Source organism: Larus michahellis, chromosome 1 (assembly GCF_964199755.1).
Source record: "Larus michahellis chromosome 1, bLarMic1.1, whole genome shotgun sequence".
Classification (NCBI taxonomy): domain Eukaryota; kingdom Metazoa; phylum Chordata; class Aves; order Charadriiformes; family Laridae; genus Larus; species Larus michahellis.
The window spans coordinates 213320308-213337426 of NC_133896.1; the positions used below are offsets into that span (position 1 = coordinate 213320308).

The 17119-nt window shown below is 62.8% G+C and overlaps 1 protein-coding gene across 1 annotated transcript; it reads left to right on the forward strand.

The window, feature by feature from the left end:
• The first annotated feature begins 1894 nt into the window (after positions 1-1894).
• On the forward strand, positions 1895-15491 carry LOC141737640 (sodium-dependent proline transporter-like). The gene is made up of 15 exons (XM_074572584.1): positions 1895-1960; positions 6978-7185; positions 10986-11117; positions 11335-11483; positions 11679-11728; positions 11941-12079; positions 12159-12293; positions 12410-12513; positions 12701-12825; positions 13008-13120; positions 13494-13628; positions 13831-13930; positions 14530-14648; positions 14888-15061; positions 15345-15491. The coding sequence occupies exons 1-15, from the start codon at positions 1895-1897 to the stop codon at positions 15489-15491; spliced, it is 1896 nt and encodes a 631-aa protein (XP_074428685.1).
• The last annotated feature ends 1628 nt before the right edge of the window (positions 15492-17119 follow it).

The window sequence follows — 17119 nt, forward strand, 5'->3', positions numbered from 1 at the left end:
TATCTTGGGAGTTTCTTACAGGATACAGTCTGTGAGGAGAAATTACAGATGGAAGAGTCTAATCTTCCACCTCCTGGTTGGTTGGTGCATCATATCACGCTATGCTAATTCCCCAGCTCTAATTGCTGGTCTCTCAGTTGCTCTGGGGCAACTGTTTGCAAAGCTGTACCATAACAGTCTGCAAAGCTCTACCAGAACAAGACCACCAGAATTACCCAAGTTAAAAACAACTCTTCCATTTTCTTCTTTCGGGTGGAATTGCAGTTAATTCCTTGACCCAGAAACTTCTGTAGAAATGCTGTTGGTTTGAAGAGACTGTGTGGTTCTGATTGTCTCTCTTGCAAGCTCCAGGACTTGCAGTGCCCCGGGAGCACAACGGCACTCTGGCAGATGGCGTGAGATGAAGGCGACCACAGCCACCAAGCAGAATGGCTCTTTCTTCCTTTGGTTTCCTCCCATGATGAGCTTCCTTTTTGGCTCCTGACTTAGGCTAGATTGCAGTCACCCCACTAAGACGACAGTCTTTCAGAGGGGCTCACCAGCTTGGTGGATCACTGGACACTTCATGACCCATTCCCATCCTGCAAAACTGTTCTCGGTGGATAAGAGTTGATTCTGATGAATCTGTATCTGAAATCTGTCCCTTTCTCCACTCTCCCTGCTGGAGGTCGGGGGGGGGGGGATTGTTCTGGTTCAAGGTTTATTTCCTTCTTTTGAGGCACCTGCTCCGTTCAGAGGTTAGAAGCATCTGGCTCCAGGTGCAGTGTGACGGCAATGGCCAAAGACAGGCAGAGCCAGTGCATCAGCCATGAGAAAAATGCACCTAATACTGAGAGACAGCCAGAAGCTGGTGTGCAGCAGAGGATCAGGGATCTAACCCAGCGTCCCCTGGAAGATGCAGAGAAAAGGAGGTGAAAACGCTAACAAGAGCAGAAGATGACTCAGTGGCTGGAACGGGGGAACTGCGGGAGAAATACTGACTTTTTCATGGGTAGATCACAGTTTTAAGTTGAGCTCTTTCAGCAGCTGCTACTACTGCTGACTCTGAGCCTGTGTGAAGGCGGCAGCAGTCTGTCTCCCAGAAAACCCAAACCGCTATTTCTGCTCCTTATTTGGCTGCCTGGTTTTCCCAGCAGACAGGCAAGGAGAGCACAGCCACTAACTGGAAAAACAGGGTGACTGTAACAGGTGTTTTGGGGGATGTGGCCATCAAAGATAACCTGGAAAGGGAGATGGAGCTGTTCCTGAAGCTGCTCCTTCCTTCTGCCTGGACACGGTTCAGCTCGGAGGGGACAGCGGACCCCTCTGCATCCCTTCTTCCCACTCCCCCCTCTTCCTCATGCCTTCATGCCCGCTGGCCTGGAGCATCGGGTGTGAGCTTGGCACCGTTGTCTGCCTCCTCACACTGCTCTGCAATGGGGTGGGGATCGACCACCTTTGCAGTGCCACGGCCCCGGTGTCCTGGTGCCCCTCCTCAGTGGGGACATGGCTGGGGAAGGCACCGTGCTGCTCCTGCAGTGTGGCTTGGCCAAGGGTGTCCGGGGAGCCCGGCACAAAACCAGGTTCCAGCAGAGGCTGGGTGCTGAGAGGGACCACCCTGTGCCAAGCTCTGGGTGAGCAACGGGTGCCGTCTCACCCCGCCAAGTGCAGCCCTGTCCCCACAACTCGTATTGAGCTGGCAGTGATACCTCTGTTCCCTTCTGGCTGCAAAAAGGAGCAGGATGAACGGTTTGTGGGGGGCTGTGGGCTCTGGGGGGGTTCATGGGGACCCTGTCGCAGCGGATCCCGCACCCCGGGCCGGGACAAGCTGGGGCGGAGCTGCACCTGGCGCAGGTGAGCGGAGCGTGGCCGTCCCTCCCTCCCTCTCTCCCTCCCTCCTGCCACCCAGCAGGAAATGCCGTGCACCGGGCACCTCGACACGCCGGGGCCCCCGGCCCCCGCCACACCGCCGGAGCCCACGGTAGGACCAGGACCCTGAGGGGACATGTTTGCCGTGTCCTGTGCTGCTCCCACTGCTGGTGACCCACAGGGCGCTGGTCACCCTCCACAGCCCCGTGGCAGCTGGCCCCACTGGGAACCCCCCCAGTGAGACACGGTTGTGGTGGGAGCAGCAGCAGGGGTGTGTGGATCCTGCAGGGGTTTCCACAGATCGTTGTCCCTTAGCCACCCACGTGCCACGGTGATGGCCAGCCTTTGGGTCTCAGCCCGGCTTGGTTCCTCTTGCAATCCCTCTGCCGTGGAGCAGTGTCTTTTCTCCATCCCCGATGGGTGGACACCCCCTTGCAATTTGCCCCGTGGCTGCAGTTTGGCAGAGCTGCCGGGATTTCTCAGGGTGCACAAAGCAGCCGGAGCCCGGTGTCCCCTTGGTCGTGGGGCAGATCTTCCACCCATCTGGAGGGCTCTGGGGAGGCTGTGCCGGGCAAAGCCGGCTCTGCTCTGAAAGGCAGATGGGGCTGATGCTCTTCAGAGCATCTCTGCGAAGGGCTGAAGGGACCGCACCGCTCTCCCTTGTGTTGGGGCTGCAGGTTGCTGCTGGGGCATGGGGTGGCCAGGGGCAAGCAGGGTCTGGGTGCAGGCTGCTGCCTGGGGGGCCTGTGCAGGCAGATTTCCTTTTGGGGTACAGAGAGTGTGGGACAGGCAAGCCGAGGGGGTCACAGCTCCAAGGTAACCCCAGACAGCGTGGAGCACATGAATGGTGGGGGAGATGGGGCTGCTCGGCCCCTGTGGTCTGCCCTCGGGGCTTCAGTGCAAGATGTGGGGGCATGGGATAAGACCGGGCTTGGTCACAATGACAGTGCTGAATGCTCTGGGCTGAGACTGGCTGGGCTAGAGCCCTGGTGTCCCGGCGGAGTGCAAGGAGTAAGCCGCGGGGCCAGGATGCTTGCACAGCCCTGCTGCCAGCTGTGCTGAAGGCTGCCGAGCACTGCTCTTCCTCAGCCCCATCCTGCGTCTCCTTCCTGAGACCCCCCCATCCCAGTCACGTTTGCCAGCATTTTAGGTGGGTAAGGTGGCAGGGAGCAGGTCCTGCCAAGTCAGCAAGGCTGAACGGGCCCAGGGAATTTCCATCCACAGCTCCAGTACCAATAAAACGTGATTGGAAATGGGTGGGGCTGATAACTGCATTAATTGCCCCATGATCAGGACAAGGGTGCTGCAGGCGCCTGTGCAAGGCAGCCCTGCGGCAGAAGGGCAAGAGCAGCACCCTGGGCCAGGAGAATTGCCCAGGAAGCCCTTGATCATCCTGTGGTGTGTTTCCTGCATTCCCTGGTAGCATTTTAACTCCCCGTCCACCCTCGCTGACCTCCCCAGGGAAGGTGCCGCATGTTTATCACCTCCTCCGTCCAAAGCAGCGGGGAGACGGGCGGCGTGGACCCTTTGTGTAAGCAGTTATGACCACTTTTCCATTGCTCTGGGCTGGCAGTGGGAAGCCCCAGGAGGTGTGGGGACAGCAGACGCTGCCAGGGGCGCAGGGCACCCATAGCACAGCTTGGCAGGCTCGGCAGGACTCGCTAGGTCAGTACTAGCCCTGCTGTGCCTGGGCTGGCTCCTGCAAACAACAGCGGGCATCCCTGCGCCATGCTTCCCGGCCAGTTCTGGGAGGACAGACAGCCTTGATGCAGTGCCAGATGCAAGGCAATGCCCGCTCAGCCGATGGCATAGTTAATCTGCACCTTGTTTCAACCACCCACAGATAATCGCGAGCTGATACCTGGGACCTTGCAGGAATGCTGAGGCTCACCCTGGTTTCTGGAGTAAACAAGCTCATGTGGGTGCTGGCACTGCCGGGCTGCAATCCCCTGGGATCAGGTGCCTGGAGGCAGCTGGACTGTGCCCGCGGACTGCACAAGAGCAGATGTCTTGGTGTCCTGGGGCTGCATGCGGCCAAAAACGGTTGCTTCTGATGAGCCCCAACATGCTGATGTCTCGGAGACCACATCAGAGCCACCCTCAGCAGTGCACGCTCTGCCTGCCTGCTGCAAGGCACATCTGTAGCAATAGAGTAGGGGAAGGGGTTTCCACTGCAAGAGGGGAGATTGAGCTGAGATCTCGGGCAGAAATTCTCGGCTGTGAGGGCGGTGAGCCCCTGGCCCAGGTTGCCCAGAGAAGCTGTGGCTGCCCCATCCCTGGAGGGGTTCAAGGCCAGGTTGGCCGGGGCTTGGAGCAAGCTGGGCTGGTGGGAGGTGTCCCTGCCCAGGGCAGGGAAGTAGAACTAGAAGATCTTTAAGGTCCCATCCCACCCAAACCATTCTGTGATTCTGTGATCTCCTGCCCGCGGCCCTGAGAGAACGAGATGGAGCTGGGGAATGTGCTGGATTTCAGGATTTCTGCACTCACTGGAGACTGTAGAGATGGAGGGGCATTTTCCAAATGGCTGGAGTTTACAGATTGCTTTCCCGATGACCCATCCCGTTGCTTAGGAAGGGGTGGTGTGAGCAGAGGAAAAAGATGCTATGCAGGAGAAGTAAATACTGGATCAGCCCCCTAAAGCCTGGGCAGGGACACTGTGTCACGGAGGGTATTTTTATTTCATTCAAAACTGGATCTTCTTCTGCAATAAACTCTCACGCTCCAGTGGGAGCGAAGCCTGGGCCACCCAGCCTTTGGCTTGTGTCACGCATGAGATCAGGTCTGATCTCAGCGGCCCCGGCCGGCTTTGCGGTCTGTGAATCATAACGCTGCTGTGTCATAGAATCATAGAATTGTTGAGGTTGGAAGGGACCTTTAAGATCATCGAGTCCAACCTTTAGCCTACCCTGACAAGAGCCACTTCTAAACCGTGTCCCTCAGTGCCCCATCTACCCTTTTATTAAACACCTCCAGAGATGGTGAATCCACCACCTCCCTGGGCAGCCTATTCCAATGTTTAATAACCCTTTCAGTGAAAAAATGTCTCCTAATATCTAATCTAAACCTCCCCTGACGTAACTTGGACCCGTTTCCCCTCGTCCTATCACTGAGCAACGCTGCCCTGCCTCGAGCGGTGCTTCCCCGCGGGGTCCCGCAGGCGGGGGAAACTGAGTCACAGCAGTGCTGGCCTTGCCAGAGGCAGGGCTGGGGTGAGAGCCACACGCTCCTGAGGCCTGGAACACAGCTGGGTGGGAACAACCGTTTGCGTCTGTTGTGACACTGATACTAAAGGAAATTCCCCACGCAACAACATTCCCAAGTACCATCACGCTGCCAGACGCCCGGGCAGGGGCTGGGGGAGGTCCTCGCGCTCTCTTGCTCATCCTCGTCTCTCCTGGCAGTCCGACCTTGCTGGGTCAGGATCTGTCCCGGAGGGACCAGGAGAAGGCTGCAGCCCGGGTGGCAGAGGGGACCTCCAGGGAAGGACCGTGTGGCTGGAGCAGCCTCTGTGGGCCGATTTGGGGGATCCCTCCATCCTTCCCAGGGTGGCAGGACCTGTGCCCAAGGAGGCTGGTGCTGGTGGAAGGGATCACAACCCCAAACCCAGCCGTGACCTTGCAGCTCCCTGTGGTGCTGCCGGCCGTGCCCTGGGAGCAGAGCAGCTGTCCTGCAGCCTCTATGGGCCCCGGTGCCCCACTGAGCCCCTGGCAAAAACTTATGATAACGAATGAGGCATATGATATCGTTGTTCCTTCTCTCCCCACCACACTCATTCCCCCTTCAGCAGAGGTGCCAGCAGGGTGAGAGTATGGGGTCCAGGGCTAGTGAGAGGTATGAGCTCCCATCTCCCTGCTGGTCCCCCACCTCAGAATCACAGAATCACAGAATTGTAGGGGTGGGAAGGGAGCTCTGGAGACCATCCAGTCCAAACCCCTGCCAGAGCAGGGTCACCCAGAGCAGGTTGCACAGGCGGGTTTTGAGTATCAATGGAGAAGGAGACTCTCACACCTCTCTGGGCAGCCTGTGCCAGGGCTCTGCCACCCTCAAAATGAACATTTCCTTATTTTCTTCATTCCAATTTGTGCCCGGTGCCCCTTGTCCTGTCCCTGGGCACAACTGAGAAGAGTCTGGCCCCATCCTCTTGCCCCCCGCCCTTTAGCTCTTGCTGAGCACTGATGAGATCCCCTCTCAGTCTGCTCTTCTCCAGGCTGAACAGCCCCAGGGCTCTCAGCCTTTGCTCAGCACAGAGATGCTCCAGCCTCTCTGCATCTCCGCAGCCTCCGCTGGACTCTCTCCAGCAGTTCCCTGTCCTTCTGGAACTGGGGAGGCCAGAACTGGACCCAGTGCTCCAGCTGTGGTCTCCCCAGGGCAGAGCAGAAGGGGAGGATGACCTCCCTCCACCTGCTGGCCACACTCTCTTTAAAGCGATGGTCCACACCATGTGCACAGCACACAGCTCAGGGTCTCTCCTCCCTGCGTCCAGCACCGCTTTGCCTTGGCACAGGGTGAGCTGATGGCTCCAGCCCTTGCTCCTGGGTCCCCTGACCAGGGCAGGGGGGGGGACCTGGCAGGGCAGGACCCTGGCAAAGGTGGAAGCCCGAGATGGCCCCACTGGCCTCGGAGGCACTGGGCAGGAGGGCTGTGGCCAGTGGTGCATCAAGAAGTGGCAAGCACCCCTGCACCCACCCTCATCTGCCCGGCGCAGGGCTGAGTGCTGGTGTGCCGATCCGGGCAGTCCCTGTGTTTAGATGGTCCTGGGTGCATGAGGCAGAGCAGAGATGAAACCCCATCCCTGGGGCGGGTGAATGCCAGCTACTGACTTTCACGCTACAGGAGGATCTGCTGGATCAAGCGTGCTCAGGGCGTTTGGGCTGGGCTCTGCCCCGACCTGCACAGGGCTCCTGCAGCCTGGGGACCAGCATGGGACTCTGGGCCGGCCTGAGCCTCCCACGTCTCACAGCATGGGCCACCACAGGGTCCGCTGGGCAGTTTCAGGGAGAGCCCCAAAATCCTTTTGGGAACCAGACGCTTTTTCAGTGAGATCTTGGCCATGCCCAGCCCTGCTGAGGACCCTTGCGGGGTTTGCAGGCTGCGGCCAGCGGGTCCTGATGCTTTGCTCTCCTCTGCAGGTCAACATCTTCCATACGGAGGGTCCGCCCGCTGACCCCACCAGCCAGCCCTGGCCGGGACCCCCGCCCCAGCCTGAGATCCTGGCTCCCACCCTACCCCGGGAGACCTGGGCCAGCAAGTATGAGTTCCTGCTGTCCTGCCTGGGCTACTGTGTGGGGTTGGGCAACGTCTGGCGCTTTCCCTACCTGTGTTACCGCAATGGAGGAGGTGGGTCCCAGCCGCGGGCACACACATCCCTTCCCCGGGCACCAGGGCACTGCTCCCTTCTCCAGGATGGAGACCAGGGGCACCGGGGGCTGGGGAGGGACAGCGGGAAGGTGCATGGGGGCAGTGCTCTCCAGGAAGCAAACATGGGGGATTCAGGGATTTAGGGTCTTGTGTTGCCCACCTGGACACCACCAGTTTAACCCCACTGTAAGGACCATGGGGAAGGATGCTTTAAGCATCTCTCCATGGGTCCACTGGGGAACTTCTCCTGCTCCTGCTGGGGGTGCCCTGTGCCTGCCTGTGGGGTGAGCCTGGAGCAGCCAGCAGCACCATCCCAGGTGGTTTGAGCCAAAAAGAGCTGGATCCAGGCAGAGCCTGTCCACAGAGCATCTCTGCCCCTGCCCGGAGAAGCGGGGCATGGCCAGAAAGGCAGTGACCCCCCCCCCCGTCAGCTCTGTCAGCCCCTCCGCAGCAGCGGTAGCAAGGGGTGCTGTGCAGCTGCAGGCTGTTGTGCGTGGTGCGTGGAGGTGCCTGTCCGCTGTAAAACCCAATTCAGTTCGGCAGGAAGGCCCGGGAAGGCAGCCAAGGGGGGCAATAACCTGCCACATTTCTGGGGCAGGACAAAGTGCAGGCAGCTCAGCGTGTAGCTTGTGCCTGGTGGCAACACCCCAGGATGCAGCACCTTGTCCTTGGGCTGTGGGACGGGAGAAACCTCCCCAAAGGTCATTCCTGAGCCCCTCGGTTCTGCGGCTGCCCTGACGCTGTCTCCCCTTGCGCCCAGCCAAAGGGCCCACCTCTCCCCGTCTGGCCCTTGCCAGCTTTGCTGTGCCTCTGACCCACACTACTCTGCCCTGTGGCATCTCCCCTTATGCCGGGCATCGCGGTCTGCACCGCTCTGCTGCCAGCTCGGGGTCCCCGATGCTCTGTGGGCTCGGAGACAGCCCAGCCCCACAGCCTGCCCTCCCCAGAACAGGATCGGGGGCTTTTATTGCACTGTTTTTTTCACATTTGGCACTTCAGGACATGCTTTGGCACTTCAGGACATGCTCTAGTGGCAGAGGTTGTAGGGGTCTGGTTTTTTGCGGGTTTTTGGTTTTTTTTGTGTGTGTATGGTTGGACTCGATGATCTTAAAGGTCCTTTCCAACCATGAAGATTCTATGATTCTATGATTCTATGATTCACTTCAAACTGCCTGGTTAAATTGGTGATTTCCCCTTTGCCCCACGGATGCTTCTTAAATCACTGTAATGGAAGTAATTTGCTAATGAGCCAACCGACTTGTTTGGGGCATGGCTGGCCGGCGGGTGTGTTTGTGCGGCAGCCAGGCAGCCATGCCTGGGGCACAGGAGTGTGGGACCCTGCCTGGCACCCCGCGGCCCCCCAAACCTCTGCCCCAAGCTCCAGCCGTCCCTGACATGGCACGCTTGCCCCTACTGCCCGCCGGAGCTGGCATCCATCCCTGTGACACCGCACGGGGCTGGGGAAGCACCGGCACCTTGGCAGGACGTGCCAGGGCTGGGCTGTGCCAAGCACGTCGCCTAACCGGGGAGGAATTTGGCCCTCGGGGCAGGGTTCGCTGCTGGGTGGTGGGGCTGCCATGCCCCGCGCTGGGGCTGGGGTGCAGGGTTGGCCGCGGATCCTCCTGGGAAGCATCTCCTCCTTCCCGAGGGGCTGCGCAGCCTGCCCTGCGTTAGCGCCAGCGTCGGGGAGGGAGCAGAGGGAGAAGGAGAAGCGGCTGCTCCCACGGGAGATGCCGCTGCCCCAGGGCACAGGGGTGTGGGGGGGGGCTCCCTGTGCCCAGCTGGCACCCTACTCCTGCGGGGATGGGAGACCGCAGTGGGGTGACCTTCTCTGGGGACAGGGAGATGCAACCGTCCCCACCCGCTGTGGTGTCCCCCATCGTGGCCGCCTTTGGCACGGCTGCAGAGGACACTGGGCTTTTCCCTTGCTGCAGTGACGGCTCGCATGTGGGACACCCTGAGCTTCCCGTGCCCGGTGCTCCCACCACCCATCACGGACCCCTCGTCCCCCCAGGTCTTCTCCTGGGGCTCAGCTGCCTGCGGGCAGGGGCTGCCTGCACTGCACGGGGCCACATGTGCCCAAAGCCGGGTGCTCCCTTGGGGCTGGGAAGGGCAGGAGACGGGCTGTGCTGTGGGACACTTGCCAGGTGCATCGCCCATGCGTGAGGAACGCTCCTTATCCAATAACAACGGCTCAGGCAGTGAACGATACGAAGCACATTTTATTTGAACGTTCTTGCAAGAATGGTGGTTAGCCCTGGTTAAATGTTTGACCACCCTTCCAGACACTAATCCAGTAGGAATCAGTTTGTCCTTTTGTCTGTGTGATAAGAGATGTTCTACAAGCCTTTGCTGGAGCCTCTTTGTCTCAGTCATTCCCTTATCGTGTCACCTCTGATGGAAACGGCTTTTCTCTGTTGTAAAAACAATCCCTGCCTTTCTTACACGTGGACCCCGCAGACCCCTCATCCTGGCAGGGTGAGGGTGGCTTCGGCCAGGTGCAACGATGGGTGCGCTTGCCACTGGGTGTCACTGCACCTGCCCGGCCACGCGGGGCCCACGCTGCCCGCGGGCACTGCCTGGCACCCAGCGGGGACGAGGAAGCCGCTCCCTGCCCCCCCTCCGGCCAGCGTCAGCCAAAGGGGCTTGGGGCCAGCAGGAGAAATCAGTCCCCCCACAAAGTGATGGGGGGAAGGCAGTCAGGGGAGAGCATATCCCAAAGCCACGGACCTGGGGTTGTTGTGAGATTTGTCCCCGTGCGACACCTCTAGCAGAAGACCCCTGCAGTGCCAGCGGCGGCGGGATGGATTGGACCAGCAGAAACGCAGCCAGAGCCACCATTTCCCAGCGCCGGGGGCAGAGCAGGGACACGAGCGCTGCCCCGCTCCCACGGCCCGGCGATGCTCAGCTGATCCCTGGCCCCGCCAGCGGTGCCTCCAGCTGCAGGGAGCCAGCAGGACTGGGGCACCGTCACCCCTCGCTCCCAGCCTCTGCCAACAGCCAAGCAGAAATTCCTGATGTCCCAATGGAGCTTTAAACCCGTGGTGGTCCCCTCCTCCCCAGGCCGAGCCCTGCAAAGCCTCTGCCAGGGCTGCCTGGTGACTCCCCTGCAGCGCTGCGCTAATGAGTGCCGGGCTAACGAGCAATCAGCCCCACATCTGGTCTGTCAGCGAGGCTGTGGGGGAGCAGGGATTGAATATGGCGTCGTGGCTGGAGAGCTGCTCCGCTGCGGGGAACGGCAATCGCTGCGCCGGGGCTTTGCCACCGGGAGAGGATGGGCTTGGGCTGCAGCTGGCTGTCAGCTGGGAAATGCCGATTTGTCCCTGGGAAAAATGTCCTTTTCCAGCACAAATTTGGCCTGGCTGAGGCTGCAAGGAGCAGGATTTCCTCTGCAGAGAAGGCAGTTGGTGAGACAAGCTGTGTAATGATGGAGATGACAGTGTATCGCCAGAGGAAACACCAGGATCTCCTGTGGGCACATCCAAGGGCCCTGAGCATCCCAGGGCCCTGAGCACCCCATGGCGCTGAGCATCCCTCAGCCCTGAGCACCACTGCAGCGCCCACAGCTGCACCCACCACCCACCCCAAGCCAGGGCCAGCGGGATCCCACCGGCTCCCAGGATGGAGCCAGCAGCCCCCAGGAGCTTTCCTTGCTCCGCTGCATCCTGCCCAGACATGTGTCCCCGCCACGAGTCTGAACCACGCACGTCTGTCCTCTGGGGGGGGCCAGGCTGGTGCCGGCCATCCCCCCAACCCGCTGCCCCCCTCCTTCTGCCCAGGCGTCTTCCTCATCCCCTACTTCATCATGCTGCTCGTCACGGGGCTGCCCCTCTTCCTGATGGAGCTGAGCCTGGGCCAGTACGGGGCTGCGGGGCCCATCACCGTCTGGAAGTGCTGCCCACTCCTGAAAGGTGGGGCTGGGGGCACCTCTCCTTCCTGCCCCCGCAGCCGCTGGGGATAGCTGGGCTGCGGGAAGGGATGCGGGGTGGGTACGGGGGCTGGGACATCCCCTTGGTCCCCGGGCAGGTCTCCTGCCACCTCTCTAGCCCCTTGGACCCATGCTGGGGGTCTGCAGGGAGCGGACGTGCCCCCGCCTGCCCTCTCTCAGCCACCCCTCTCCTCCCGCAGGCGTTGGCGTTGCTATGCTGATCGTGTCCTCCCTGGTGTCCCTCTACTACAACGTCATCATGGCCTGGGCTTTCTACTACCTGGGCTCCTCCTTCCAGAGCCCTCTGCCCTGGTCCTGCGATGCCCCCTGGAACGCGGAAATCTGCAAGGTTGGTGGCCCCCGGGCTGGCAGCGTTGCAGGGTCCAGTCCCAGGGTGGGATGCTGCGGGGACAGATGCCAGATGAGGACCGGGCAGTCGGTTTCTCTTTGGAGAGGCTTTGCTGGCAGCAGGAAGGTCAGGACATGGGGGATGGTGGCGGTGGCAGTGGCCGTGGTGGTGACCTGGCGGGGCTGTGTGTTGCAGAATGCGTCGGGGACCACCGGCTGGGTCAGTGCCAGCGAGGTTTTCTGGAAGTAAGTCCCCACGTGGCAGCGTGGCACGTGTCCCTCTTCCAGCCCATGTCCGCGGGTCCAGCCCTGGCTCCATCTCCCCTGATCCTGGAGGGCCAGGGCTGAGCAAGCGGCAGTCGGCTTTGAGGATGGCAGAGGGGTGGACAAGGACACTGCGGGGGTGACAAGGGTGCCCTGCATCCCCCGTTCCTCTGACCCCTGTCCCCGCGCCGCAGCGAGCAGGTGCTGGGGGTGACGCACAGCTCCGGCCTCGAGGACCCTGGTCCTGTGCAGTGGCCGCTTGCCCTCTGCCTGCTGGCGGCGTGGATCCTCGTCTTCCTCTGCATGCTGAAGGGCATCCGCAGCTCGGGCAAGGTGAGGGGCAGTGCAGGGGGTCACTGGGGGGGCTGCCGTGCCGGCGGAGTGGGGCTGAGCCGTGCCGTGCCCTGCGCAGGTGGTGTACTTCACAGCCACCTTCCCCTACCTGGTCATCCTCATCCTCATCATCCGGGGGGCCACGCTGGAAGGCTCCCTCAACGGCATCCGCTTCTACCTCTCCTCGGACTGGAGCAGGCTGCAGAGCGCCCAGGTAACCCCACGCCGGGGCCGGGGGGTCCCCGACAGCAGCGATCCCCCCCCAGCAGTGGTCGGCGGGGCAGGCTGGGCTGGGGAGTCCTGCAGCCCCCCCGCATCGTTGTCCCCCAGGTGTGGAGCGACGCGGCCTCACAGATCTTCTACTCCCTGGGCATCGGGTTCGGGGGGCTGATCTCCATGGCCTCCTACAACAAGTTTGACAACAACGTCATCCGGTGAGCGGGGCCGGGGCGCTGGGGCTCGGGGGCTCGGGGGGCTCGGGCTGTCGGGGCAGCCCCGGGGTTGCAGCTGGGGAGGAGCGGGGCAGTCATGCGGAGGTCTGAGCCTTGCGGGACCACGCAGGGATGCCCCCATCTCCATCCTCACCCCATGGGTGTGGGGCTGTGACACCTTCCCCTGCAGGGACACCTTGGTCATCGCCATCGGGAACTGCTGCACCAGCTTCTTCGCCGGCTTCGCCATCTTCTCAGTGCTGGGACACATGGCCTGGAGGAAACAAGTCCCCGTGGGCAGCGTTGCTGCCTCAGGTATGGGCTCGGGGAGGGGGAACTCCTGCCGTGCCGTGCCAGGGGACGTCCTGGTGCCCTGCGCAGGGACGGGGCGGTGGAGCTGCAGCCAAGCTCACACCCCGCCTGGCTGCCAGCTTGCTGGGCTCGGCCCATCTCACCACGACGGGTCCTTTCACGCTTCCCTCTGTCTCACCCCACAGGCCCCGGGCTGGCGTTCGTGGCGTACCCTGAAGCCCTCTCCCTGCTGCCCGGCTCCCCGTTCTGGTCCATCCTCTTCTTCCTGATGCTCTTGACGCTGGGAGTGGACACTTTGGTGATTGTCACCCCCGGCAGCCCCATGTCCTGCCCTGTGCCTGGCCTTGGGGTGCCAGGTACACCCCGTCTTGGGCATGCAGAGTGCATGATATGCACGAGCCGGAAGCATGAGGATGGTGTTGGGGTAGGGGTGATGCACGGCGCCCCCCATGTGGGGCTGCACCCAGGGTGATGGGGCAGGGATGCGGCCACATCCCACCAGCACTGGGCATGGGTTTCTCCACGTGCCTGGGTGTCACGGGGATGGGGATGCACATGGGGACAAATGCAAAGTCCCCTCTGCGTCCCCTCTGTGGGGACCATCCCTTGCACCCAGGCCAGGGGAGGCAGGGACCAGGACATCCCCCCCACTGACATCCTCCATCCCTCAGTTTGGGAACATTGAGGGCATCACCACAGCCATCCTGGACGAGTTCCCAGCCCTGCGTGACTGGAGGAGGAAGACGGCGTTCCTGGCTGTGCTCTGCATCTCCTTCTACCTGCTGGGGCTCCTGCTGGTCACCCAGGTATGGGGTCCCCTGCACCCTTATCCCGCAGCACCCAGCACCCTTGGGTGATGCCAGGGTGGAGGCTGGGGAAACGGCCTCCTTCCCTCTCCAGCCTCTGGGACTGGGATGGAGGGCCATGCGTGGCCTTGGCATGGATGGTGTCTGTGGCCCGGGGTGCCCTGCACCCACCCCGCAGACCCCATCCCTCACCACCTCACAGGGAGGCATCTTCTGGTTCACCCTCATTGACACCTACAGCACCGGCTTCGGGCTGATCATCGTCACCCTCATCATGTGCCTGGGCATCGCCTTCTGCTACGGTGAGCGGAGCCGGCGGCCCTGGGGCACGCTGCAGCCAGCGCTGGGGTGTGCACTGGGGTGCGGCCAGCGCGGGGGTGTGGATTGGGATGCAGCCAGCGCTGGGGTGTGGATTGGGGTGCAGTCGGGGCTGGGGTGTGGATTGGGGTGCAGCCAGCACTGGGGTGCGGTGCTGCTGGCCCCGTAGCACTGCTGCAGGGTGTTTACGGCACAGGGTAGCCCCTGGCTCCCACTCTGCCAAGACTTGGCATTCCTGTGGCTCACGGCAAACCGTGGCCAGGGTCTATAGGGTGCACCTGCAGCTGTGGACTGCTTGGATCTGGGGTGGGCAGGGAGATACCCCCCGTCCTGCTGCCCACGCGCAGCTCAGCCCTGCAAGGACACGGTGCGAAGCTGGGGTGCAATTTTCCCGGTGTATGGGGGATGCGATTTCCTCTCCACCCACTGAAGCGTGGTGGATGTTCAGCACCCAGCACCGCCACCGCCGGCACGGCTCAGCCCCAGCGCGGGGCGTCGTGGGTGCCCTGGAGTGGATGCACCTGGCAGGGCTGTGCTGGGGCAGTCAGGGGCCCGGCCGTCACCCTCTCCCTGGGTGCTGCAGGCATAAACCAGTTCTGCCAGGACATCGTGGACATGATCTGCCGGTGTCCGCCCTGGTGCAGCCACATGCTGGGCTACTTCAAGGTGTGCTGGGCCTTCTTCACCCCCTGCCTGCTGCTGGTGAGCACTGAGCGCCCGCCCGGGGTTGGGGGTGGCGGGGAGAAGAGCTCCTCTCCTTCCATCTCTCCCTCCCCTCCAAGAGGAGCAGCTCTTGCCGTGGGTTTGGAGTGGGGCTGCCCCGGTCCTGGTGGCCTCCTGGGCCTCTCTGTGGCTGCTGGAGGGAGGTTGGGGTGGCCATGGGGATCCCTGTGGCAGCCAGCCCGGCCAAGACCATCGCTCCTGCCCACCCTGCCTTCCAGTTCACGCTCATCTACACCTTCCTGGACATGTATGGCGTTCCCCTGCGCTACGGCACCTACGAGTACCCCGCCTGGGGCACGAGCCTGGGCGTCTGCATCGGTGTCCTCACCTGCCTGCAGATCCCGCTCTGGGCCACCGTGGCCCTGTGCCGCGAGTCGGGGACGCTGAGTGACGTGAGTGTGCCAGGCGGGATGGGGCACGGGGATGGGGAAGGGGTCGGGGCAGAGGAGGGGCTGCCCCAGTGCTGGGGACGGGCTGGGAGAGAGCAGCGGCAGAACCGGGGCGATGCTGACCCTTCCCCAAGGGAGAGAGAAAGGGCTGGAGCTGTGGGGCTGGGGCGGGAGGTGGGGTCTGAGCCCTCTGCATCCATACTGCTGCCAGCCCCTGCCCACGGTGATGCTGCCCTCTGCCCCACGGGGCTCGGGGCAGCCCCTGCTCACCCTCGTCCACCCCCAGCGCTTCCAGAAAGCCACCCAGCCCCTGCACTCCTGGAGGACGGCCACCGCCCGGGATGTGGCCGGAGACGTCATCGACGTGCCATTCACCATCACCCTGACCAGCAGCGACTTCACCGCGCCGCCCCACCCCAGCAGCGAAGATTGATGCCGGCCCCGGGGCACCCCATGTCCTCGCTCAGAGCCCTCCAGGAAGATGGGACCCACCAGGGTTGGGGACACCAGCCCGGGGGCTGGGTCCCCTTGTGCCATCACCGTCACCCACCCTGGCGGATGCTAACCACTGATCCCAGTGTGTATTTGAATTCTTTTTCCTAGAAACGTTCTGCCCGCTTCAAAGGTATTTCTAGGGGACTCTCCGCCAGCAGCACCGACTGTCCAGGCCGTGCTCCAGCCCTTCACCTGCCTCTGGGCAGTTGTCACGTCTCGGAGCGGTTTGGGGATGTCTGCATGCGTCCCTGGCCCTGACCCAGCGCTCTCCCGGCAGGACAGGCTGCCGGCAGCGTCCGTGCCAGCGGCAGCCGCCTCAGGAAGGGGCTAGGCTGGGCAAGCCCACCCTGGCACTGGGAATGGCGCGCTGACCCCCGGGGTGGGCTCCAGGCCCTGCCGGCTGCTCCCCAGGCGGTGCTTGAGGCCAACAGCACCGACACGGCTGGTACCGCTGTGGCTGGGCTGGCCCCGCAGCCAAATCAAAGCCCCCAGCCCGTGGCAAGCCCCATGGCACAGGCGAGCGGGGCCGGAGCTACCGGGGGCCTGGTTTGTAGCCTCAGGCGGCCGCGAGTGCAGGAGTGTGTTTGCCACGGCTGCTGCAATAAAGCTCCGTTTTCCAGCGCGATGTCGCTGCGTGCTGCTGGGGCCGAGCCCACGTGTGCTAGTGCCTGTGTGGGGGCGTGTGAGCTGGCCGCCCCACTCGCCCCCACGCCCCAGGGTGCCATCACCCGCCCCGGGCTGTGCCGTGGCTGTCGGGCAGCACAAGCAGGGATGGATCCGTGCCCCGATCCCAGCGGGTGCTGCTGCTGCGCAGGGTGGTGGTGCCCCCCGGCAGGGCTGCACCGACGGCCCTGCTGACACACCAGAGCCCCGCGGGACCTGGGCGCTGGATCCTGCCGCATCCTCACCCTGCAGCAGCCTCTGGACTGACGCTCCGGTGCTGCCTGGGGGTGCAGGGGGACAATGTCCCGCTGGCTTCGGCCGCAGGAGCAGACAGGTGTGAGCAGGGAAAGGCTTTGGCAAGGGTTGGTGTTGCCCTGGGCAGGGTCAGTGGCCGGTTCCTCACCCAGGAAGCTGAGGGGGCCCCCAGAGAAGTGTTTTTAACCCCAACCCCAGCGTCCGTCTGTCCTTCCTGCGAGCGTCCAGCCCAGCATCGGGGCAGCCGCGCTCTCCCCATGCTCCCGCTGGGTGATGTACGGCTCCGTGGCCACGTTGGCAGGATGGGGCCGTCCTCCAGCAGCAGAAACAGCCCAGCACCGCTGCACCCACCCAGGCGGCACGGGGTTATTCCTGGTGCTGAGCAGAAGTGCCTGATCCAGACCCAGCAGGACTCTGCGCATCCCAGGCCAGGGATGGCAGGACACCAGGGATCCCAGGACGGGCGGCCCTGGGACAATGGGGCAGGTGGGGGACAGCCAGCGCATCCGTCTGTCCCTGCTCCCCGCTGGGTGGCCGGGGCGGCTACTGGGGGACATGGGGCACTGCCCAGGGAGCCCCCCCGCCACCAGCAGGCACCCACTGCCCCAAGCCCCCTAGATGGGAGCCCCCCCCCGCTGCAGCCTGGCA

What these genes read in the sequence shown, in the direction of transcription:
- LOC141737640 (XM_074572584.1), top strand. Translation starts at nt 1,895, where the DNA reads ATGCCGTGCACCGGGCACCTCGACACGCCGGGGCCCCCGGCCCCCGCC. An exon ending in GTGCTGCCCACTCCTGAAAG is followed by an intron (nt 11,118 to 11,334) that starts GTGGGGCTGGGG and finishes CTCCTCCCGCAG; the next exon opens with GCGTTGGCGTTGCTATGCTG. An exon ending in GGGCATCGCCTTCTGCTACG is followed by an intron (nt 13,931 to 14,529) that starts GTGAGCGGAGCC and finishes TGGGTGCTGCAG; the next exon opens with GCATAAACCAGTTCTGCCAG.